The sequence below is a fragment of the Oncorhynchus mykiss genome, chromosome 19 (assembly GCF_057628025.1).
Source record: "Oncorhynchus mykiss isolate SJ-2025 chromosome 19, ASM5762802v1, whole genome shotgun sequence".
Classification (NCBI taxonomy): Eukaryota; Metazoa; Chordata; class Actinopteri; order Salmoniformes; family Salmonidae; genus Oncorhynchus; species Oncorhynchus mykiss.
Window position 1 is genome coordinate 69,091,750 of NC_143040.1, and position 26,860 is coordinate 69,118,609.

At 44.8% G+C, this 26,860-nt stretch overlaps 1 protein-coding gene and 2 pseudogenes across 2 annotated transcripts in view; all 3 read right to left on the bottom strand.

Moving 5' to 3' along the window:
• Positions 1-2,975, bottom strand: part of LOC149975305 (thyroid peroxidase-like) — a 21,207-nt pseudogene extending 18,232 nt beyond the window's left edge.
• Positions 2,976-4,430: 1,455 nt separating this feature from the next.
• The window catches only part of LOC110498401 (gamma-2-syntrophin), a 98,350-nt gene continuing 75,920 nt past the window's right edge, over positions 4,431-26,860 (bottom strand). The window contains exons 14-16 of one of the 2 annotated variants that reach the window (XM_036955240.2): positions 7,657-7,749; positions 7,392-7,502; positions 4,431-5,451 (exon numbers count right to left, since the gene is read on the bottom strand). In XM_036955240.2, the coding sequence (XP_036811135.2) occupies positions 5,326-5,451; positions 7,392-7,502; positions 7,657-7,749 (330 nt within the window). In that variant the 3' untranslated portion in view covers positions 4,431-5,325. The remainder of the gene's footprint in view (positions 5,452-7,391; positions 7,503-7,656; positions 7,750-26,860) is intronic. The other variant, XM_036955239.2, reaches the window with a different exon arrangement.
• LOC149975306 (uncharacterized) lies at positions 15,010-17,463 on the bottom strand (annotated as a pseudogene).

Here is a 26,860-nt window from a genome sequence, read left to right on the forward strand (position 1 = left end):
AAGATTGAAGCCAAGCATGGACAATCTCAAGGCTACAAAAGTCCATCTCCAGAGACCTTGATGTTCCTATTTCCACCGTACGTAATGTTATCAAGACGTTTAAGGCCCGTGCCACTGTAGCCAACCTCACTGGAGAGAGAACTTGATGGAAGTTTGCAGCAACGATTTGTTCCAATGGTGGAGAAAGCACCTCGGTCAACTGCCACATAGATTCAAGCCTTCAGACACAAGGTACGACAGTTTCAACTCACACCGTCTGTCGACCAACTGCCACAAAGATTCAAGCCTTCAGACACAAGGTATGACAGTTTCAACTCACACCGTCTGTCGACCAACTGCCACACAGATTCAAACTGACCTTCAGACACACGGTACGACAGTTTCAACTCGTACCATCCGTCGACCAACTGCCACGCAGATTCAAGCCTTCAGACACAAGGTACGACAGTTTCAACTCACACCGTCTGTCGACCAACTGCCACACAGATTCAAACTGACCTTCAGACACAAGGTACGACAGTTTCAACTCGTACCATCCGTCGACCAACTGCCACGCAGATTCAAGCCTTCAGACACAAGTTACGACAGTTTCAACTCACACCGTCCATCGACCAACTGCCACACAGATTCAAACTGACCTTCAGACACAAGGTACGACAGTTTCAACTCACACGGTCCGTCGACCAACTGCCACACAGATTCAAACCTTCAGACACAAGGTACGACAGTTTCAACTCACACCGTCCGTCGACCAACTGCCACGCAGATTCAAACTGACCTTCAGAAACAAGGTACGACAGTTTCAACTCGTACCATCCGTCGACCAACTGCCACACAGATTCAAACTGACCTTCAGACACAAGGTACGACAGTCTCGACTCACACCGTCCGTCGACCAACTGCCACACAGATTCAAGTCTTCAGACACAAGGTACGACAGTTTCAACTCACACCGTCCGTCGACCAACTGCCACGCAGATTCAAACCTTCAGACACAAGGTACGACAGTTTCAACTCACACCGTCCGTCGACCAACTGCCACGCAGATTCAAGCCTTCACACACAAGGTACGACAGTTTCAACTCACACCGTCCGTCGACCAACTGCCACATAGATTCAAGCTGACCTTCAGACACAAGGTACGACAGTTTCAACTCACACTGTCCGTTGACCAACTGCCACACAGATTCAAGCTGACCTTCAGACACAAGGTGCGACAGTTTCAACTCACACCGTCCGTCGACCAACTGCCACACAGATTAAAACCTTCAGACACAAGGTACGACAGTTTCAACTCACACCGTCCGTCGACCAACTGCCACACAGATTCAAGCTGACCTTCAGACACAAGGTACGACAGTTTCAACTCACACCGTCCGTCGACCAACTGCCACACAGATTCAAACTGACCTTCAGACACAAGGTACGACAGTTTCAACTAACACCGTCCGTCGACCAACTGCCACGCAGATTCAAGCCTTCAGACACAAGGTACGACAGTTTCAACTCACACCGTCCGTCGACCAACTGCCACGCAGATTCAAGCCTTCACACACAAGGTACGACAGTTTCAACTCACACCGTCCGTCGACCAACTGCCACATAGATTCAAGCTGACCTTCAGACACAAGGTACGACAGTTTCAACTCACACTGTCCGTTGACCAACTGCCACACAGATTCAAGCTGACCTTCAGACACAAGGTGCGACAGTTTCAACTCACACCGTCCGTCGACCAACTGCCACACAGATTAAAACCTTCAGACACAAGGTACGACAGTTTCAACTCACACCGTCCGTCGACCAACTGCCACACAGATTCAAGCTGACCTTCAGACACAAGGTACAACAGTTTCAACTCACACCGTCCGTCGACCAACTGCCACACAGATTCAAACTGACCTTCAGACACAAGGTACGACAGTTTCAACTAACACCGTCCGTTGACCAACTGCCACGCAGATTCAAGCCTTCAGACACAAGGTACGACAGTTTCAACTCACACCAACCCAATGAAAGGGGGTTATGTGGTAGGAGACCCAGGAGGACCCCACTGCTGAGAGAGAGACATAAGAAAGCCCGACTGCAATTTGCCAAAACACACCTGAACATGCCAAAATCCTTCTGGGAGAATGTCCTGTGGACAGATGAGACCAAATTAGAGAATTTTGGTAAAGCACACACCATCTCTGTGTTTGCAGAAAACAAAATGAAGCCTTCAACGAAAAGAAGACCTTCCCTACAGTCAAACATGAAGGTTCAGTGATGCACTGGGTGTCTTGAACGTGTGCCTGGCATCGTGAAATCAAGAGGATACCGAGGTATTTTAGAGCACAATGTCGGACCCAGTGTCAGAAAGCTGGGTCTCCGTCGAAGGTCATGGGGTCTTCCAGCAGGACAATGACCCCATAAAGCACACAGGAATGGTTCAAGACAGAACGCTGGACTGTTCTGAAGAAGTGGTCATCAATGAGTCCAGATCTAAATCCCATTGAAAACTTCTGAAAACGTCAGTTAGGAGAAGGCACCCTTCTAATCTGGGAGAACTGGAGCAGTTTGCACAAGAGGAGAGGGATAAACTGCCAGTACAGAGGTGCAGGAAGCTCATTGATGGTTATAGGAAGCGCTTGATTGCAGTTATTTTGACCAAAGGCTGTGCTACCAAATATTGCCTAAGGTGTCAATCATTTTGTCAATGCCATTTCTGTTTTTTTTCTGATTTAAATAGATATATTTTCTGAATTAAAAACAAAGGTTCTGTAATATTAACAGTGAAATAAAGATTTGTGGAGATTTGAAAAAATCAATGGTGCAATGGTGCAATGGTGCCAATATTTTTGGCCACGACTGTACGTGATTTAGTAGCTAGGACTAGAAGTTATAACTTTTCGAACAGCTACATGGTTACTTGTTGAGCAACAACTTCAAATTTAACATTACCTTGCTAGTTTCCTTGCACACAGGGGTGCAATCATTACTCCAAACAGTTCCAAAATGTTTTGTTTTGCAACACAAACTAGTGTTGTTATTGGACAGATTCAGGTAGGTCCCTTCCTCTGTGGTAAAACCTGGACCCAGAAAGACTCACAGCTGTAATAGCTGCCAAAGGTGATTCTAACATGTATTAACTCAGGTGTGTGAATACTTATGTCAATTAGATATTTCGGTATTTCATTCTCAATAAATTTGCAAACATTTCTACAAACATTTTGATCACCTTGTCATTATGGGATATTTCACGTAAATTGGTGAGAATCTTTTTCATCATTTTTTTTTTTTAATTTCAAGCTGTGACACAGCATGTGGAATAAGTTAAGGGGTGTAAATACTGAAGGTGTATAATCGTATGGAAATGTCATTTAATGGAAGGCTCATAGGTATTGTTTACATTGTAGTGAATGACACTGTTTATTCCCAGTAGTCGTGCTGGTTTGATAGTAATTTATCTCGTTGCAAGGTTGGACTCTTTGTCAGGCAGTTTTCATTACACTTTAGTGGCTAACTACGCGTCTAACTACGCGTCTAACTACGCGTCTAACTGCGGGTCTAACTACGGGTCTAACTACGGGTCTAACTACGTGTCTAACTACGTGTCTAACTACGGGTCTAACTACGGGTCTAACTACGTGTCTAACTACGGGTCTAACTACAGGTCTAACTACGCGTCTAACTACGCGTCTAACTACGCGTCTAACTACGGGTCTAACTACGGGTCTAACTACGCGTCTAAGTTCTATGCGTGTCTTTCGGACAGTAATTCTGTTAAAGTGTTTTCATACGTTTGCTGTCCTCCCTGTGCTTCTGTCCTCACACTGTCATTTCTAATTGGCTTAATTCAACACTACAGTAACCTGTTTTCCAATTCTTTAAAACAGGCTTCAGGATTTCATGGAATAAGTGCTCCTGGAGCCGCCCTCAGAAGCCCCTAATCAGAATGCTTCAGTTAGCATTCAGAGCTTACTGTTGCCTGTCGTCAAGAGTGGGTGGCATGCTTCCTGATAGATTGAGCAAGGTATTTAAGCTCCATACTTGACAAACGGCTGATGAAACTGCATAACATTACCAAGCAGGCAGAGATTTCTGTTAAGTGGAAGGATATGGTCACTTCAGGCATCAAAGCCAAGCGACAGGCAGGGGGTAGAATACCTCCAATCCTCCAATTAGGAAAACCGAAATGGCAAGTAAGCCCAATAAACACATTTTGGGTCTAACAATGGGACATGAAAAGTTATTGCTGTATAATTGAAGAGTTTTTCATGTCAATTGTCTCAATTTCCTCGTTACCCTCTTCAAGACTCTTCATGTCTTTATGTTCCCCAGCAAATCAACAATATTGACTTAGTTAGTCTGCGTTTATTTCACCATAGCTGTGAACACATCCCCGGTAGTGCTAGGAATACAATAAAATAACATTTGACAATAAGGAGGAATGATTCTTGGATTTATTTTGGAATATAAAAGAAAACAAGAGGCTGAGGGAATATAAATATAAACATTTATATATTTGTAAGCTTTGTAATGACTGTCAGTGCTACATACAAAGTAAGGGACTACAAAGCGTAAAAACAAATGTTAATTTAACTTCAGAAAGCAACATTTTTAAACCACCTGACAGATACACTGAGATACCACTGCTACAATAAGTCTATATCTTCTTCCACCAGTGTTTGTCCTGCCACCGTTTGGTAAAGGAGCATATCAGTGACTGTATACACTGAAATAAAAACTAAAATACCCTCTGTGGTCATGAAAGCCTGCTCCAAGCCCCGCATTTGCGGGCCTCAACACACACTCATCAGACACTCTTTTCCCCCAAAATCATGCTGCAGCCACGGCATCTGTAGTCTTGCTGCAGTTCTGGGAATAAGTGAAGAACCAGAGATCGTATAGCCCAGCAGAATAAACATTCACAAATGTTTGCATGTGTGTTGATTTAGTACAGTACAACAGTTCTGTTTTATCGGTTCTGCTTTTAAGTTAACTTGCATCTACGCATGAATTGAAAACTGTGCCGTGTCTACACACATGAACAAACGTAGAAACCATTTTTTTTGTGACAGATGTTTTTCTACATGGATAAAATGAAACAATCTTTAAGCATATTCATACTCAAATGTCAATACCAACCAATTAATGCAAATATAAATATCCTTTACTTCCAGTCAGATGTTTTTTTAATTTTTTTATATATATATTTTTTTTCTTCTTATGTAATAAGAGCCTTACAAAAATAACAGGAACAAGAAATACATATCATTTGAATGTGCATAAAATAGTCGATTAGCTTATGTGACTAAAATGTACATGACAACACCAGGAAGTGTCTTAACTCATGTACTTTCCAGAGATGCTTTGACACTTGACAAAGACCGGGTCCACAGAGGCCACTTTGGCAGCCATAAAGGAAGAAATACAATGGAGGACTGCTGTCAGGTTGCCAAACTCCAGCTCCTGCAATGGAAAGAAAAAAAAACGGAATACAAATTGTGAGGAATATTCTTAACAGTTTGCATAATATTTACATAATGTTTGCATACATTAAAATGTCACAATTACCTTTGTAACAAATAGGCACTCATCTTAATAATAATAATAATAACAACAACAACAACAACAACCTCTACTTGTTCCCCACATGGAATTTACCGGAAATATTTTAGTTCTATATATTGATGAGGTAGCAAAAGCCAATTTGAGTAATAACCACAGTAGTTCAGAACATTCTTCTCCTTCTCTCAATACCATTTTAAAAGTGGAACTGGCAGCATTTAATCAACGTGAAATCGTATTCAAACCTCTCTCAGAAAGAATATGGCCGCTTCTTGTACATTTTTTTTTTCTTCTGACAAGCAAGTATTTAGACATGATCACATTTGTCCGTTTTCATAAAAATTCATAAAATGTTTGGGAACGATGTAACAGTAGAGGAAGGCATTTGTGAAAATTCTATAGAAATACATGTAGAATGGGAAAACGGCCTTGGGGTTTTGGACAATTAATAGACAGTAGTGCAGCACATACAACCTAATCAAACCACCTCTCCTCCAGGACCGGAGTTTACGCAGACAGTGGCACCATAGCCAATCAGAGCTACAGTAGGGGCCTTTATGCAAACAAGCCATTTGCCACACAGGCCTGCCATCATTAACCTATAACTGGACTGTGTGTTTACAGGCAGGTGCCAACAACGCAACTTTAAATATTTTATAACGCATTTGTAAAAAGCCACAAAATAGACCCTGAATGGATTTCTGCAAATATGTAAATCTCACGGGAGTCCTCTTTTACAGCCCTATTGATTAAACAACCATGAACAGGTAGGTTCTCTCTCCCTCCCTCAGTTGTGCACATCAACAACAACAACAACAAGATCAACAACTAATGCTAGCTTGAGTGAGGTGAGCTAAAATCTAACGAGGGAACATCAGATAAACCCTCTCAAATCTTTTCAGCTAGTTGGCCCGTTACAATTGCACTGATAAACGATGGGGAATAGTAGCCTGCTTGTCCTTCTGCAGCTTTCCTGCAAATGCACGCTTGTCCTTTTGCAGCTTTCCTGCAAATGCATGCTTGTCCTTCTGCAGCTTTCCTGCAAATGCGCGTTTTGACAACTGAATGGTTTGTTCGTAAATTCCAAAGCGCACACTGCACTATTGACAGGGGACGGAGGAGTAAGGCTGATATGAGGGTTCCTCACAACGGCAGTCCAGCAAACCAAGATAACTGGCTGAAATTGGCTAGCTTGCTAACTACTTCCAGACACAAATGAGACCATTTTAACCCACTAGGCCGTCATTGAAAATAAGAATTTGTTCTTATTTAGTTCTTGCCTAAGTTAAATAAAGGTTAAAAAAAAAATACAACCTGATAGCAATATTTGTTGGATTACCAAGTAATGTATTGGTGAATTGAAGTGCATCCATCTATTCTGCCAACAATTGTTTTATTTTATTTAACTAGGCAAGTCAGTTAAGAACAAATTCTTATTTTCAATGACAGCCTTGAAATAGTGGGTTAACTGCCTTGTTCAGAGGCAGAATAACAGATTTTTACCTTGTCAGCTCAGGGATTCGATCTAGCAACCTTTCGGTTACTGGCCCAACGCTCTAACCACTAGGCTGCCTGCCACCCTGATGCCTTACTGTACTGTACGTCATAGAATTGAGTCAAATATAACCTACTTTAAAACCTCTTATAAAGTTGTTTTTGTAGCATAAACTGGACATTTTATATTTTTTTATTATTTAGATTTTCTGTTTGTTTCATATCTGCAAAGTAGTAAAAACGCTGTCAGTTCCATTTTAATACGTGACCACAGTATTCTAACATTCTGCCGTCTATCAATACTCTCTTCAGAGAGGCCACTGCAATGGAAGTTGAGTTGATGTCACCTTCATCTCGATCTGTTTGTTTTCAGCATTCTTGAAGAGGAGTTTCACCCTTGTTTTCCCATCATCAGAGGAGCCTTTCAGTTGAGAGAATTTGTATCTCCATAATATACTCTACAGGGGATAACATTGAGGAATACGGTAAGGGTTCATTATTTTTTGACCAATCGGTAAACAGTAGGTATTAACCAGTCTAGCATGAACAATATCCCCCCCTACTATAGCCTGTTGAACATCCAGTTAGAATAGTGAATGAACGATGACTCACCTTCGAGGAGCTCTCAGAACAAGTGAAGCCAGATCCAAAGTCTATGGTCAAACACAGTACTTTACTCTGGCTGCTGCACATGTAGGTCTTTGACTGTTGAGAGACAGATCGGTATTTTAGAGAACAAATCACACATTTCAACACAGACTGTATATTTACTTCAAGGAAAAGAGAATAAATATGTCAGTCAATTTTAAAACATCTCATACTAAAACGTTTTCATTCTGGAAATCAGAGGATATCTGGAGATGGGGTTACTGAACAAAAAGTTGAAATAAATGTGCATTTTCATTGTGTTTCTAGTGAGGGGTATCTTAGGTGGGTGGTTAACAAAGGGAGCAATTAGGATTCTGTTAATGTGTTCTGGGTGAAAGCTTAGGAACTGCTGTCAGGGTCAGAGTATAGTCTCTATGGTTTATTGTGAAATGAATGACATCCAAGAAAATGCTTGAACACCCTCTGAGCTTTGAATAATTACAGAATTGGACACCCGCCCACTCAAGGGTTCAACAAACAGCTTCTTTTTTTTATTTTTTTAAATCATGCAATGAAATAGGCTATCCATTTATTTAGTCCTGGTATTGTTACAGCAGTGTTCAATCCACTATGTTGGGTAGAAATGTTTGATTGTGTCATTTGAGAATAATCCTGAACTAGTTCTGCATCGTTAGTCATAGTTTGGCTGTACTGATCGTACCAACTCGATATGAAATGCAAGAACAAAATAAAAATATATCCTTGGGTGCCTCGTAGTCTTACATTTACTGCCCTAACATGAACAACCAAATGTGAGACACAATGTTTTTCACAGTCTTATTGAAAGCAGTGATGTTTGAGGAGCCACTGGGCAAAAAAAACTGGGATGCTCCTTAGTGACCAGTCTAAAGACACCAGGACGCTCATTGGTGACCAGTCTAAAGACACCAGGATGCTCCTTAGTGACCAGTCTAAAGACACCAGGATGCTCCTTAGTGACCAGTCTAAAGACACCAGGATGCTCCTTAATGACCAGTCTAAAGACACCAGGATGCTCCTTAGTGACCAGTCTAAAGACACCAGGATGCTCCTTAATGACCAGTCTAAAGACACCAGGATGCTCCTTAGTGACCAGTCTAAAGACACCAGGACGCTCATTGGTGACCAGTCTAAAGACACCAGGATGCTCCTTAGTGACCAGTCTAAAGACACCAGGATGCTCCTTAGTGACCAGTCTAAAGACACCAGGATGCTCCTTAATGACCAGTCTAAAGACACCAGGATGCTCCTTAATGACCAGTCTAAAGACACCAGGATGCTCCTTAGTGACCAGTCTAAAGACACCAGGATGCTCCTTAGTGACCAGTCTAAAGACACCAGGATGCTCCTTAATGACCAGTCTAAAGACACCAGGATGCTCCTTAGTGACCAGTCTAAAGACACCAGGATGCTCCTTAGTGACCAGTCTAAAGACACCAGGACGCTCATTGGTGACCAGTCTAAAGACACCAGGATGCTCCTTAGTGACCAGTCTAAAGACACCAGGATGCTCCTTAGTGACCAGTCTAAAGACACCAGGATGCTCCTTAATGACCAGTCTAAAGACACCAGGATGCTCCTTAATGACCAGTCTAAAGACACCAGGATGCTCCTTAGTGACCAGTCTAAAGACACCAGGATGCTCCTTAGTGACCAGTCTAAAGACACCAGGATGCTCCTTAATGACCAGTCTAAAGACACCAGGATGCTCATTAGTGACCAGTCTAAAGACACCAGGATGCTCCTTAGTGACCAGTCTAAAGACACCAGGATGCTCCTTAGTGACCAGTCTAAAGACACCAGGATGCTCCTTAGTGACCAGTCTAAAGACACCAGGATGCTCCTTAGTGACCAGTCTAAAGACACCAGGATGCTCCTTAGTGACCAGCCTAAAGACACCAGGATACTCCTTAGTGACCAGTCTAAATACACCAGGATGCTCCTTAGTGACCAGTCTAAAGACACCAGGATGCTCCTTAGTGACCAGTCAAAAGACACCAGGATGCTCCTTAGTGACCAGTCTAAAGACACCAGGACGCTCCTTAGTGACCAGTCTAAAGACACCAGGATGCTCCTTAGTGACCAGTCTAAAGACACCAGGATGCTCCTTAGTGACCAGTCTAAAGACACCAGGATGCTCCTTAGTGACCAGTCTAAAGACACCAGGATGCTCCTTAGTGACCAGTCTAAAGACACCAGGATGCTCCTTAGTGACCAGTCTAAAGACACCAGGATGCTCCTTAGTGACCAGTCTAAAGACACCAGGATGCTCCTTAGTGACCAGTCTAAAGACACCAGGATGCTCCTTAGTGACCAGTCTAAAGACACCAGGATGCTCCTTAGTGACCAGTCTAAAGACACCAGGATGCTCCTTAGTGACCAGTCTAAAGACACCAGGATGCTCCTTAGTGACCAGTCTAAAGACACCAGGACGCTCCTTAGTGACCAGTCTAAAGACACCAGGACGCTCCTTAGTGACCAGTCTAAAGACACCAGGATGCTCCTTAGTGACCAGTCTAAAGACACCAGGACGCTCCTTAGTGACCAGTCCAAAGACACCAGGATGCTCCTACACTTTTGGTTGTGAGTTTCAGGTACTGCTTGTTCCCCCCCATCTCATGAGGCTGGTGGGAGCCTGCTGTTTTCAATCATTTACTACAGTGAGCAGTGAATGCAGTGGGACTCAACAGCCCCTGAGTGTCTTGATGTGAAAAAAATAATTCTCCAACCTGAAATTGAGTTGCCATGAAAAGAAACCTGCATGAGGGCAGATGTGTGAGAGGTTGCTGTAACATGGTAAATAGAGACTACACATTGCTAATTGGAGACTTTCCACAGTAGGGATTGGGATAATACGACATGTAGTGGTTTCAGGAAATGTCCATACCACAGTTACGGTGAGCGCTGTGGTTCTACTCTACATAATACAATGAATAAACAAATAGTATGACCTTGTCCAAGTTTGATGTGAAAACACCAACACCTAGCTCCATACAAAATGAGTAAAACTGTGAGGGACAAACAGTCCAGTTAGGTTTGTCCTCACTAATGTTTATTTCAAGTTTATTTAAAGCAGGATAATGTTCAGACTGGGCTCACTGTATCAGCTGTTAACACCTCAGGATAATGTTCAGACTGGGCTCACTGTAGCAGCTGTTAACACCTCAGGATAATGTTCAGACTAACCTCACTGTATCAGCTGTTAACACCTCAGGATAATGTTCAGACTAACCTCACTGTATCAGCTGTTAACACCTCAGGATAATGTTCAGACTAGGCTCACTGTATAAGCTGTTAACACCTCAGGATAATGTTCAGACTAACCTCACTGTATCAGCTGTTAACACCTCAGGATAATGTTCAGACTGGGCTCACTGTATCAGCTGTTAACACCTCAGGATAATGTTCAGACTAGGCTCACTGTATCAGCTGTTAACACCTCAGGATAATGTTCAGACTAACCTCACTGTATCAGCTGTTAACACCTCAGGATAATGTTCAGACTAGGCTCACTGTATCAGCTGTTAACACCTCAGGATAATGTTCAGACTAGGCTCACTGTATAAGCTGTTAACACCTCAGGATAATGTTCAGACTGGGCTCACTGTATAAGCTGTTAACACCTCAGGATAATGTTCAGACTAGGCTCACTGTATCAGCTGTTAACACCTCAGGATAATGTTCAGACTGGGCTCACTGTATCAGCTGTTAACACCTCAGGATAATGTTCAGACTAGGCTCACTGTATCAGCTGTTAACACCTCAGGATAATGTTCAGACTAACCTCACTGTATCAGCTGTTAACACCTCAGGATAATGTTCAGACTAACCTCACTGTATCAGCTGTTAACACCTCAGGATAATGTGGACAAAATGCTTGATCATTCTGGAGATGTAACTTGTCCTTCGAAGTGTAAAAGGCCCACTATCTGTATTTATTATGGATCCCTGTTAGTTCCTGCCAAGGCAGCAGCCATTAGTTTCCCCATTAGTTCCTGCCAAGGCAGCAGCTACTCTTCCTGGGGTTTATTATGGATTCCCTGTTAGTTCCTGCCAAGGCAGCAGCCATTAGTTTCCCCATTAGTTCCTGCCAAGGCAGCAGCTACTCTTCCTGGGGTTTATTATGGATCCTCATTAGTTCCTGCCAAGGCAGCAGCTACTCTTCCTGGGGTTTATTATGGATTCCCGTTAGTTCCTGCCAAGGCAGCAGCTACTCTTCCTGGGGTTTATTATGAATCCTCATTAGTTCCTGCCAAGGCAGCAGCTACTCTTCCTGGGGTTTATTATGGATCCTCATTAGTTCCTGCCAAGGCAGCAGCTACTCTTCCTGGGGTTTATTATGGATTCCCGTTAGTTCCTGCCAAGGCAGCAGCTACTCTTCCTGGGGTTTATTATGGATCCCCGTTAGTTCCTGCCAAGGCAGCAGCTACTCTTCCTGGGGTTTATTATGGATTCCCGTTAGTTCCTGCCAAGGCAGCAGCCATTAGTTTCCCCATTAGTTCCTGCCAAAGCAGCAGCTACTCTTCCTGGGGTTTATTATGGACCCCTGTTAGTTCCTGCCAAGGCAGCAGCTACTCTTCCTGGGGTTTATTATGGATCCCTGTTAGTTCCTGCCAAGGCAGCAGCTACTCTTCCTGGGGTTTATTATGGATCCCCATTAGTTCCTGCCAAGGCAGCAGCTATTAGTTTCCCCATTAGTTCCTGCCAAAGCAGCAGCTACTCTTCCTGGGGTTTATTATGGATCCTCATTAGTTCCTGCCAAGGCAGCAGCTATTAGTTTCCCCATTAGTTCCTGCCAAAGCAGCAGCTACTCTTCCTGGGGTTTATTATGGATCCTCATTAGTTCCTGCCAAAGCAGCAGCTACTCTTCCTGGGGTTTATTATGGATCCTCATTAGTTCCTGCCAAGGCAGCAGCTATTAGTTTCCCCATTAGTTCCTGCCAAAGCAGCAGCTACTCTTCCTGGGGTTTATTATGGATCCTCATTAGTTCCTGCCAAAGCAGCAGCTACTCTTCCTGGGGTTTATTATGGATCCTCATTAGTTCCTGCCAAGGCAGCAGCTACTCTTCCTGGGGTTTATTATGGATACCCATTAGTTCCTGCCAAGGCAGCAGCCATTAGGTTCCCCATTAGTTCCTGCCAAGGCAGCAGCCATTAGTTTCCCCATTAGTTCCTGCCAAAGCAGCAGCTACTCTTCCTGGGGTTTATTATGGATCCCTGTTAGTTCCTGCCAAGGCAGCAGCTACTCTTCCTGGGGTTTATTATGGATCCCTGTTAGTTCCTGCCAAGGCAGCAGCTACTCTTCCTGGGGTTTATTATGGATCCCCATTAGTTCCTGCCAAGGCAGCAGCTATTAGTTTCCCCATTAGTTCCTGCCAAAGCAGCAGCTACTCTTCCTGGGGTTTATTATGGATCCCTGTTAGTTCCTGCCAAGGCAGCAGCTATTAGTTTCCCCATTAGTTCCTGCCAAAGCAGCAGCTACTCTTCCTGGGGTTTATTATGGATCCTCATTAGTTCCTGCCAAAGCAGCAGCTACTCTTCCTGGGGTTTATTATGGATCCTCATTAGTTCCTGCCAAGGCAGCAGCTATTAGTTTCCCCATTAGTTCCTGCCAAAGCAGCAGCTACTCTTCCTGGGGTTTATTATGGATCCCTGTTAGTTCCTGCCAAGGCAGCAGCTACTCTTCCTGGGGTTTATTATGGATCCTCATTAATTCCTGCCAAGGCAGCAGCTATTAGTTTCCCCATTAGTTCCTGCCAAAGCAGCAGCTACTCTTCCTGGGGTTTATTATGGATCCCTGTTAGTTCCTGCCAAGGCAGCAGCTACTCTTCCTGGGGTTTATTATGGATTCCCTGTTAGTTCCTGCCAAGGCAGCAGCCATTAGTTTCCCCATTAGTTCCTGCCAAAGCAGCAGCTACTCTTCCTGGGGTTTATTATGGATCCCTGTTAGTTCCTGCCAAGGCAGCAGCCATTAGTTTCCCCATTAGTTCCTGCCAAAGCAGCAGCTACTCTTCCTGGGGTTTATTATGGATCCTGTTATGGATCCCTGTTAGTTCCTGCCAAGGCAGCAGCTACTCTTCCTGGAAGTTTATTATGGATCCCTGTTAGTTCCTGCCAAGGCAGCAGCTACTCTTCCTGGTGTTTACTATGGATCCCCGTTTAGTTCCTGCCAAGGCAGCAGCTAGTCTTCCTGGGGTTTATTATGGATCCCCGTTAGTTCCTGCCAAGGCAGCAGCTACTCTTCCTGGGGTTTATTATGGATCCCCGTTAGTTCCTGCCAAGGCAGCAGCTACTCTTCCTGGGGTTTATTATGGATCCCCGTTAGTTCCTGCCAAGGCAGCAGCTACTCTTCCTGGGGTTTATTATGGATCCCTGTTAGTTCCTGCCAAGGCAGCTGCTAATCTTCCTGGGGTTTATTATGGATCCCCGTTTAGTTCCTGCCAAGGCAGCAGCTACTCTTCCTGGGGTTTATTATGGATCCCCGTTAGTTCCTGCCAAGGCAGCAGCTACTCTTCCTGGGGTTTATTATGGATCCCTGTTAGTTCCTGCCAAGGCAGCTGCTACTCTTCCTGGGGGTTTATTATGGATCCCCGTTTAGTTCCTGCCAAGGCAGCAGCTACTCTTCCTGGGGTTTATTATGGATCCCTGTTAGTTCCTGCCAAGGCAGCAGCTACTCTTCCTGGGGTTTATTATGGATCCCCGTTAGTTCCTGCCAAGGCAGCAGCTAGTCTTCCTGGGGTCCAGCAAAATGAAGGCAGTTACAGAGCCTTCAGAAAGTGTTCAGTCCTTGACTTTTTCCACCTTTTGGTTGTGTTACAGCCATAATTTGAAATGGATTAAATTGAGATTTTGTGTCACTGTTTACATTTTTACACATTCATTAAAAATGAAAAGCTGACAGGTCTTGAATCAATAAGTATTCAACCCCTTTGTTATGGGAAGCCTGAACAAGTTCAGGAGTAAAAATTGCTTAACAAGTCACATAATAAGTTACATGGACTCACTCTGTGCAATAATAGTGTTTAACATGATTTTTGAATGACTACCACATTGCTGTACCCCACACATACAATTGTGACATTAACACAGTTTGTGTTTAATGGCTGTGATAGGGGAAAACTGAGGATGGACCAACAACATTGTAGTTACTCCACAATACTAACCTAATTAACAAAGTGAAAAGAAGGAAGCCTGTACAGAATGCAAATATTCTAACAGGGTACTAAAGTAATACTGCAAATCATGTGGCAAAGAAATGCACTTTTTGTCCTGAATACAAAGTGTTATGTTTGGGGCAAATCCAATACAACACATTACTGAGTTCCACCATCCATATGTTCAAGCTGTTACGTTTGTCGTCGAAAGGAGACCAAGATCCCACACTGAAGGAGGGAAAAAGGGCTGCCTAAGTATGATCCCCAATCAGAGACAATGAAAGACAGCTGCCTCTGATTGGGAACCACACTTGGCCAAACACAAAGAAATAGAGAACATAGAATTCCCACCCAAATCACACCCTGATCTAACCAAACATAGAGGATAACAAGGATCTCTAAGGGCGTGACAGTACGCCCCCCCCCCCCCCCCCCCCCCCGCCAAAGGTGCGGACTCCGGCCGCAAACCAGAACTTATAGGGCAGGGTCCGGGTCTAATCTCGGTGGTAGCTCCGGTTCGGGGCGTATCCAACGCTCCCTACGCTGATCCCTCCGCTTCTGTGGAACCGGACCGTGAATCGTTGCCGGAGGAACTGGACCGTGGATCATCGCCGTAGGCTCTGAACTGAACCAGACTGCAGCTTGTCGCCAAAAACTCTGGACTGCGGACCGTCGCCGGGGGCTCCGGACTGCGGGCCGTCGCCGGGGGCTCCGGACTGCGGGCCGTCGCCGGGGGCTCCGGACTGCGGGCCGTCGCCGGGGGCTCCGGACTGCGGGCCGTCGCCGGGGGCTCCGGACTGCGGGCCGTCGCCGGGGGCTCCGGACTGGGGACCGTCGCCGGGGGCTCCGGACTGCGGGCCGTCGCCGGGGGCTCCGGACTGGGGACCGTCGCCGGGGGCTTCGGACTGGGGACCGTCGCCGGGGGCTCCGGTCTGCGGACCGCCGCCGGGGGCTCCGGACTGGGGACCGTCGCTGGAGGCTTCGTACGTAGAGCCGGAACAGGTCTCACCGGACTGAGGAGACGTACTGGCAGCCTTGTGAGTGGAGCTGCCACAACACATCCTGGCCGGATACTCACTTTAGCTTGTGAGTGTGGAGAGCTAGCACGGGACACACTAGGCTATGACGGCGCATGGAGGCATAGTACGTAGAGCCGGCGCAGGATATGCTGGGCCGTGGAGGCGCACTGGAGGTCTGGAGCGCAGAGTTGGCACAACGCGTCCTGGCTGAATCCCAGTTCTGAATCCCAGTTCTGTGCTGCCAATGACTGGAACGAACTACAAAAATCTCTGAAACTGGAAACACTTATCTCCCTCACTAGCTTTAAGCACCAGCTGTCAGAGCAGCTCACAGATTACTGCACCTGTACATAGCCCATCTATAATTTAGCCCAAACAGCTACCTCTCCCCCTACGATATTTATTTATTTTGCTCCTTTGCACACCATTATTTCTATCTCTACCTTGCAGATTCTTCCACTGCAAATCAACCATTCCAGTGTTTTACTTGCTATATTGTATTTACTTCGCCACCATGGCCTTTTTTGCCTTTACATCCCTTATCTCACCTAATTTGCTCACATTGTATATAGACTTATTTTTCTACTGTATTATTGACTGTATGTTTGTTTTACTCCATGTGTAACTCTGCGTTGTTGTATGTGTCGAACTGCTTTGCTTTATCTTGGCCAGGTCGCAATTGTAAATGAGAACTTGTTCTCAACTAAAGGTGAAATATATATATTTTTTTAAAGTTAGGGGAGCTGGAACAGGCCGCACTGGGCTGTGCTGGCGAACTGGGGCTACCGTGAGTACAGCTAGCGCAGGATATCCTGGGCCGAAGAGACGCACCGGAGGCCTTGAGCGAAGGGCTGGCACAATCCGTCCTGGCTGAATGACCACTAAAGCACAGCAACTGCGGGGAGCTTGCACAGAGCGCACCGGGCTGTGGCTGCTCACTGGGGACACACTGTGTGCATCACCGCATAACACGGTGCCTGACCAGTCACACGCTCCCCACAGTAAGCACGGGGAGTTGGCTCAGGTCTGAACACTGACTCCACCAATCTTCCCTTGGGGGTTGTCTCTCGTGCTTGCTAACTCCTCGTAATGTCGCCGTTCCGCTTTCACTGCCTCCATCTCCTCCTTCGGACGGCGATACTCCCCAGCCCTTTCACTGCCTCTGTCTCCTCCTTCGGACGGCGATACTCCCCAGCCCTTTCACTGCCTCTATCTCCTCCTTCGGACGGCGATACTCCCCAGCCCTTTCACTGCCTCTATCTCCTCCTTCGGACGGCGATACTCCCCAGCCCTTTCACTGCCTCTATCTCCTCCTTCGGACGCCGATACTTCCCAGCCCTTTCACTGCCTCTATCTCCTCCTTCGGATGACGATACTCCCAAGCCCTTTCACTGCCTCTATCTCCTCCTTCGGACGGCGATACTCCCAAGCCCTTTCACTGCCTCTATCTCCTCCTTCGGACGGCGATACTCCCCAGCCCTTGTCCTGGGTCCTGCTCCATTCAGGATTTCCTCCCAGGTCCAGTCCTCCTGACCACGCTGCTTGGTCTGTTGGTGTTGGGATCTTCTGTTACGTTTGTCACCTGAAGGAGACCAAGGTGCAGCGGGGTAGGCGTACATTCTTTTATTTAAAATGTTCCACCAAGAAAAAACAATAAACAATACAACGAACGAAAAGCTTCGTCGTGCAAACTACATGCACTCAAAGACAAGATCCCACACTGAAGGAGGGAAAAAGGGCTGCCTAAGTATGATCCCCAATCAGAAGCAGCTGTCTTTCATTGTCTCTGATTGGGGATCATACTTAGGCAGCCCTTTTTGGGGGGAACCACACTCGGCCAAACACAAAGAAATAGAGAACATAGAATGCCCACCCAAATCACACCCTGACCTAACCAAACATAGAGAATAACAAGGATCTCTGAGGTCAGGGCGTGACACAAGCATAGTGGTGACTGCATCATGTTATAGGTATGCTTGTAATCATTAAGGACTGGGGAGTTTTTCAGGATAAAAACAAAATACTGAATGGACTCAAGCATTCAGGCATTCAGGTTCCTAGAGGAAAACCTGGTCCAGTCTGCTTTACACCAGGCACTAGGAAATTAATTATTCTTTCAGCAGGACAATAACCTAAAACACAAGGCAAAATCTACACTGGAGTTGCTTACCAAGAAGACAGTGTGTGGCCGAGTTACAGTTTTGACTTAAATTTCCTTGAAAATCTATGGCAATACCTGAACATGGTTGTCTAGTAATGATCAACAACCAATTTGACAGAGCTTGAAGAATTTTGAAAAGAAAGAATAATGGGTAAATATTGTACAATCCAGTTGTGCACAACTCTTAGACTTACCCAGAAAGACTCACATCTGTAATCGCTGCCAAAGGTGCTCCTACAAAGTATTGACTCGGGGGTGTAAATACTTACAGTGCCTTGCGAAAGTATTCGGCCCCCTTGAACTTTGCGACCTTTTGCCACATTTCAGGCTTCAAACATAAAGATATAAAACTGTATTTTTTTGTGAAGAATCAACAACAAGTGGGACACAATCATGAAGTGGAACGACATTTATTGGATATTTCAAAAACAAATCAAAAACTGAAAAATTGGGCGTGGGGAAAGGATGATACCTAGTCAGTTGTACAACTGAATGACTTCAACTGAAATGTGTCTTCTGCATTTAACCCAACTCCTCTGAATCAGAGAGGTGTGGGGTGCTGCCTTAATCAACATCCACAGTGTGGATGTCAGTTGGTTAACTGCCTTGCTCAGGGGCAGATTGATTTTTCCTTGTCAGCTCAGGGATTCGATTCAGCAACCTTTCAGTTACTGGCCCAATGCGCTAACCACTTGGCTACCTGCTGTCTTAGCTATATGTTTTGACCTGGACAATTTTAAATCCAGGGTTATTCCAAGCATTTTAGTCTCCTCAATTTACTTAATTTTGTGACCATTCATAAAACATATATTTAGTTGAGGTTTAGGGTTTAGTGATTGATTTGTCCCAAATACAATGCTTTTAGTTTTGGAAATATTAGGACTAAGGGAGTGAATGTTATTTATAATAAGGCTTACAGGGAAAATATATTTGACCTAAACCTCCATGAACGCTTGAAAAAACCCAAGTCCCCCTCCCCTATAGCCAAAATAATAATTACAACAAAGAGGATAGCAGAGAACATACCGTTTACCCTCACTTCTGGGACAGACCAGAGCTTGGGATATGTAGTTTTAGATACTGTTCTTCGTCCTGTCAGAATTACATGTCAACGCAGGAATTATGATAGCGCACAGGGCTGGGGCCAGAAGATTGTGAGTTTGCAGACCACCGTGGACAAGAGTAGAGGTAGAAAGATCTACTGTATAGTAAAAGCATTGTATGAATCTATCATTGTATTTGCTGGTCCGAGAAAAAGTTGCCTTTTTATAAACGGAATCGTTTTTTAATACCACACAAATGACTGAAATAAAAGCCTAATAATGGACAGAGAGATAGGCCTATGTGTTCATCTTATCATATTTCTCTAATGCCAAATCGGTGTGTCTTGTTTGCAACGAAACTGTCCCTGTTGAGATATAATAAAATCCGAGACATCATTAGGAATATGAGCATGGTACTTTCAAAAGTTAGGCTTACCCTTTTCACCCCAGACAGAGTAGGCCTACCGACACAAAAAAATGTAAGCTTTAAACTGCTGGCTACTCTTCCGTTGCTTAACCCAATGAGAGAAGGTCACACATGTTTCCCTAAAAGCTGTCTGGGTTTAAACATCTCCTATTGTACAGAAAGTAAATAGCTTAATCAATTGATAGTGACAGAATTAGATTACTTCCCAAACAAAGTAAAAAAAATGGTCTCCTTGGCTATAGAAGGTTGTAGTTCCACCTCTGAATATCAAGGAAATAAAACAATGATATTCCCATAATGCATCAGTCACGTCTTTCCAGGGTACTTTGCTGTTTGTTTCTAGCATAAAGCATTGAGGACCAAAGCGCTGTTATAGATCACTTTATATAATCAGATCCATTTTATTTTCTTCAAAATCTTAAGCTAACTTAGGGTAGGCCTGTGATATTTGACATTTCCTTTAACAAAAGGTAGGCCTATGGCATACCCTCTCATACCCCCTCAATTTGAGTTTTGGTTCTACCTTAACAGCCCTTAATTGACATGGAGTTAGGCTATTTAAAGAGTGCATGGTGGGTGGAGGAATTGACCGATAAAATCTATGAATTTAGCAGCCTGTAGCCTAATTTTGTTTGTCAAAGAGGTTGGCCGACCTGTTATTTCTTAAACAGGAAGAAATGGGCTCCAACACAAAGCCCTGCTGTTGTTAGTAAAGTCTAATTAAAATGAAGACTGTTGAAATGAGTTAAGCCTACTTGAATTTCTGCTTTCAGCACCACAATGTAAGTTACTCGAATCTGAATTATTGTGAGGTCAATAACTCTGATAAATATATCATGGGAAAGAAACATATCGTTTTTTTATTCAAATCAATTATAGTAGTAGCAAGCGATCAAAGTTGACCTCCGGTCCTCCTTCTCATCTTCGCGCTCTCCTCCTCCAACTGAACAGAACATAGGCTCTAAGCTAGTCCACGCGCAAGGCCGAATCCAAAATTATTTTCAGAATAAACCTTTGACCTCCTGAACTGCCACCGTAGCACTAAACAGCACAGCCTGTGGTTAGGCAGCACACACAGTTTTTGATTAGCAAGAGCAGAGCAGGCCAGGCCAGGCCAGGCCTCAAGGTTGGAATATCCATTGTATTGTAATGCAGCCTGGTTTTATTTATTTATTTACATTTACATGTTTTTATTTATTTATTTCCCAGCAGCTATATTAGAAATGTAACTTTGTCTCTTTGGACGGTTTATCCTCTGACAAATCAACTGTCAATTTCAGTGTTCCTCAAGGTTCCGTTTTAGGACCACTAATGTTTTCACTATATATTTTACCGCTTGGTGATGTCATTCAGAAACATAATGTTAACGTTCGCAGCTATGCGGACGACACACAACTGTACATTTCGATGAAACATGGTGAAGCCCCAAAATTGCCCTCCCTGGAAGACTGTGTTTCAGACATAAGGAAGTGGATGGCGGCAAATGTTCTACTTTTAAACTCGGCCAAAACAGAGATGCTAGTTCTAGGTCCCAAGAAACAGAGATCTGCTGTTGGATCTGACAATTCATCTTGATGATTGTACAGTCATCTCAAATAAAACTGAAGGACCTTTGCGTTACTCTGGACCCTGATCTCTCTTTTGACGAACATATCAAGACTATTTCAAGAACAGCTTTTTTTCATCTACGTAACAAATATCTGAAACGTTCTGTCCATAAATGATGCAGAAAATCTAATCCATGCTTTTGTACTTCTAGATTAGACTACTGCAATGCTCCACTTTCTGGCTACCTGGGTAAATCACTTAACACGGCTGCTAGAATCTTGACTAGAACCAATTTTATCATATTACTCCAGTGCTAGCCTGGCTTCCTGTTAAGGCTAGGGCTGATATCTAGGTTTTACTGCTAACCTACAAAGCATTACATGGGCTTGCTCCCACCTATCTTTACAATTTGGTCCTGACGTACATACCTACACGCGTCACAAGACGCAGGCCTCCTTACTGTCCCTAGAATTTTTAAGCAAACAGCTGGAGGCAGGGATTTATCCTATAGAGCTCCATTTCTATGGAATGGTCTGCCTACCCATGTGAGAGACGCAGACTCTGTCTCAACTTTTAAGTCTTTATTGAAAACTCATCTCTTCAGTAGGCTCTATGATTGAGTGTAGTCTGGCCCAGGGGTGTGAAGGTGAACGGAAAGGCACTGGAGCGACAAACTTCCCTTGCTGTCTCTGCCTGGCTGGTTCCACTCTCTCTCCACTGGGATTCTCTGCCTCTAACCATATTACAGGGGCTGAGTCACTGGCTTACTGGTGCTCTACCATGCCGTCCCTAGAAGGGGTGCGTCACTTGAATGGGTTGAGTAACTGACGTGATTTTCCTGTCCGGGTTGGTGCCCACCTCGGGTTTGTGCCGTGGGGGAGATCTTTGTGGGGTATACTCAGTCTTGTTCAGTGTAGTAAGTGGGTGGTTTGAAGATATCCCCCTAATGGTGGTGGTGTGTGGGCTGTGCTTTGGCAAAGTGGGTGGGGTTATATCCTGCCAGGTTGGCTCTGTCCGGGGGTATCGTCGGACGGGGCCACAGTGTCTCCCGACCCCTGCTGTCTCAGCCTCCAGTATTTATGCTGCAATAGTTTGTGTGTCAGAGGGCTAGGGTCAGTCTGTTAGATGTGTTATATCCTGTGTCCTGTGTGAATTTAAGTGTGCTCCCTCTAATTCTCTATCTCTCGCTCCCCTCCCGGAGGACCTGAGCCATGGGACCACGCCTCAGGGCTACCTGGCATGATGACTCCTTACTGTCCCCAGTCCACCTGGTCGTGTTGCTGCTCCAGTTTCAACTGTTCTGCTTGTGGCTATGGAACCCTGACCTGTTCACTGGACGTGCTACCTTGTCCCGGATCTCCTGTTTTCAACTCTCTCTCTACCGCACCTGCTGTCTCTAGCCAACTGACATTTACTCCTGAGGTGCTGACCAGTTGCACCCTCGACAACCACTGTGATTATTATTATTTGACTATGCTGGTCATCTATGAACGTTTGAACATCTTGGTCATGTACTGTTATAATCTCCACCCGGCACAGCCAGAAGAGGACTGGCCACCCCTCAGAGCCTGGTTCCTCTCTAGGTTTCTTCCTAGGTTTTGGCCTTTCTAGGGAGTTTTTCCTAGCCACCGTGTTTCTACATCTGCATTGCTTGCTGTTTGGGGTTTTAGGCTAGGATTCTGTATAAGCACTTTGTGACTTCGGCTGATGTAAATAATAAATTTGATTAATTGATTGATTGTGCTTCTCCGCACATGCACTTCGTAGCCTATAGGCTATGGATCATTTGATTGAGACCACACTAAATAGCCAATACGCACAATGGATATTGTGTTTCCAGCGCAGTGTCAGAGATGAGGTGCGGCATCAGGCACACATCAATATATAGCCTAATAAGCAACTAATTCTAAAACACTGAGAAATAGTGAAATGTAATCTATTTCAAATTACATGACCCTCCGCTGGACTAGATAAACCAATAAATACTAAACCCTACCCTTGACTGAAATTGAAAAAGCATGACCCTCCCCCATATTCTTCCAGGTAACATTTCTATCTGTCCCTAACTTATTTCTTGCCAACCATTCTGAAACTGACTGCAGCTCTTTGTTAAGTGTTGCAGTGGTAGCTGATGTGTTGAGTTACCAGCATACATAGACACACAGGCTTTTATTTTAGAGCCAGTGGCAGGTAATTAGTAAAAAAATTGAAAAAAGTAAGGGGCCTAGACAGCTGTCCTGGGGAATGCCTGACTCTACCTGGATTATGTTGGAGAGGCTTCCATTAAAGAACACCCTCCGTTCTGTTAGACAGGTAATTCTCGATCCTTGACATAGCCGGAGGTGGTAAAACCATAACACATACGTTTTTCCAGCAGCAGATTAGGATCAATAATGTCAAAAGCTGCACTGAAGTCTAACAAAACAGCTTCCACAATCATATTTTTATTATCAATTTCTTTCAGCAAATCATCAGTCATTTGTGTCCCGTACATGTTGAAATTCCCTAAAAGCGTGCTGAAAAATCTGTTGTTAATTTGTTTACTGTGAAATACCATTGTATCTGGTAAAACAAATGTTTTTTCCAAACGTTTACTAAGGGTTGGTAACAGGCTGATTTGTCAGTCGTTTGAGCCAGTAAAGGGTGCTTTGCTATTCTTGGTTAGCGGAATTACTTTTGCTTCCCTCCAGGCCTGATTGTAACGTTCGTCGTTGGTGGAAGAAGGTGAGGACCAATGCGCAGCGTGGTAGGTGTCCATATTGTATTTAATACGAATACTGAACACTTGAACAACAATAAAACAATAAAACGACAAAAACAAAAAGTCCTGAACAGTGCAGCAAAACACAGAACAGAAAAGAATCACCCACAACTCAAAGGTGAAAACAGTCTACCTAAGTATGGTTCTCAATCAGGGACAACGATTGACAGCTGCCTCTGATTGAGAACCATACCAGGCCAAACACAGAAATCCCAAATTATAGAAAAAAAGAACATAGACTACCCACCCCAACTCACGCCCTGACCATACTTAAACAAAGACAAAACAAAGGAACTAAGGTCAGAACGTGACACTGATAGCACACTTACAGGCTTAGATTGAATAGATGAGAGCACTTCCTTACAGGCTTAGATTGAATAGATGGCAAATAGGAGTGGCACTATTGTCTGCTATCATCCTCAGTAATCTTCCATCCATGTTGTCAGACCCAGGTGGCTTGTCATTGTTGATGGACAACAATCATTTTTTCACCTCTTCCCCACTCACTTTACGGAATTTAAAAGTACAATGTTCTCTTTTTCATAATTTGGTCAGTTATGGATGGATGTCTAGGTTCAGAATTTATTCAAATCAAATCAAATCAAATCAAATTTTATTTGTCACATACACATGGTTAGCAGATGTTAATGCGAGTGTAGCGAAATGCTTGTGCTTCTAGTTCCGACAATGCAGTAATAACAAGTAATCTAACTAACAATTCCAAAACTACTGTCTTGTACACAGTGTAAGGGGATAAAGAATATGTACATAAGGATATATGAATGAGTGATGGTACAGAGCAGCATAGGCAAGATACAGTAGATGGTATCGGGTACAGTATGTACAAATGAGATGAGTATGTAAACAAAGTGGCATAGTATAGTATAAAGTGGCTAGTGATACATGTATTACATAAGGATACCGTCGATGATATAGAGTACAGTATATACGTATGCATATGAGATGAATAATGTAGGGTAAGTAACATTTATATAAGGTAGCATTGTTTAAAGTGGCTAGTGATATATTTACATCATTTCCCATCAATTCCCATTATTAAAGTGGCTGGAGTTGAGTCAGTGTCAGTGTGTTGGCAGCAGCCACTCAGTGTTAGTGGTGGCTGTTTAACAGTCTGATGGCCTTGAGATAGAAGCTGTTTTTCAGTCTCTCGGTCCCAGCTTTGATGCACCCGTACTGACCTCGCCTTCTGGATGATAGCGGGGTGAACAGGCAGTGGCTCGGGTGGTTGATGTCCTTGATGATCTTTATGGCCTTCCTGTGACATCGGGTGGTGTAGGTGTCCTGGAGGGCAGGTAGTTTGCCCCCGGTGATGCGTTGTGCAGACCTCACTACCCTCTGGAGAGCCTTACGGTTGAGGGCGGTGCAGTTGCCATACCAGGCGGTGATACAGCCCGCCAGGATGCTCTCGATTGTGCATCTGTAGAAGTTTGTGAGTGCTTTTGGTGACAAGCCAAATTTCTTCAGCCTCCTGAGGTTGAAGAGGCGCTGCTGCGCCTTCTTCACGATGCTGTCTGTGTGAGTGGACCAATTCAGTTTGTCTGTGATGTGTATGCCGAGGAACTTAAAACTTGCTACCCTCTCCACTACTGTTCCATCGATGTGGATAGGGGGGTGTTCCCTCTGCTGTTTCCTGAAGTCCACAATCATCTCCTTAGTTTTGTTGACGTTGAGTGTGAGGTTGTTTTCCTGACACCACACTCCGAGGGCCCTCACCTCCTCCCTGTAGGCCGTCTCATCGTTGTTGGTAATCAAGCCTACCACTGTTGTGTCGTCCGCAAACTTGATGATTGAGTTGGAGGCGTGCGTGGCCACGCAGTCGTGGGTGAACAGGGAGTACAGGAGAGGGCTCAGAACGCAACCTTGTGGGGCCCCAGTGTTGAGGATCAGCGGGGAGGAGATGTTGTTGCCTACCCTCACCACCTGGGGGCGGCCCGTCAGGAAGTCCAGTACCCAGTTGCACAGGGCGGGGTCGAGACCCAGGGTCTCGAGCTTGATGACGAGCTTGGAGGGTACTATGGTGTTGAATGCCGAGCTGTAGTCGATGAACAGCATTCTCACATAGGTATTCCTCTTGTCCAGATGGGTTAGGGCAGTGTGCAGTGTGGTTGAGATTGCATCGTCTGTGGACCTATTTGGGCGGTAAGCAAATTGGAGTGGGTCTAGGGTGTCAGGTAGGGTGGAGGTGATATGGTCCTTGACTAGTCTCTCAAAGCACTTCATGATGACGGATGTGAGTGCTACGGGGCGGTAGTCATTTAGCTCAGTTACCTTAGCTTTCTTGGGAACAGGAACAATGGTGGCCCTCTTGAAGCATGTGGGAACAGCAGACTGGTATAGGGATTGATTGAATATGTCCGTAAACACACCGGCCAGCTGGTCTGCGCATGCTCTGAGGGCGCGGCTGGGGATGCCATCTGGGCCTGCAGCCTTGCGAGGGTTAACACGTTTAAATGTCTTACTCACCTCGGCTGCAGTGAAGGAGAGACCGCATGTTTTCGTTGCAGGCCGTGTCGGTGGCACTGTATTGTCCTCAAAGCGGGCAAAAAAGTTATTTAGTCTGCCTGGGAGCAAGACATCCTGGTCCGTGACTGGGCTGGGTTTCTTCCTGTAGTCCGTGATTGACTGTAGACCCTGCCACATGCCTCTTGTGTCTGAGCCGTTGAATTGAGATTCTACTTTGTCTCTGTACTGGCGCTTAGCTTGTTTGATAGCCTTGCGGAGGGAATAGCTGCACTGTTTGTATTCGGTCATGTTACCAGACACCTTGCCCTGATTAAAAGCAGTGGTTCGCGCTTTCAGTTTCACACGAATGCTGCCATCAATCCACGGTTTCTGGTTAGGGAATGTTTTAATCGTTGCTATGGGAACGACATCTTCAACGCACGTTCTAATGAACTCGCACACCGAATCAGCGTATTCGTCAATGTTGTTATCTGACGCAATACGAAACATCTCCCAGTCCACGTGATGGAAGCAGTCTTGGAGTGTGGAGTCAGCTTGGTCTGACCAGCGTTGGACAGACCTCAGCGTGGGAGCCTCTTGTTTTAGTTTCTGT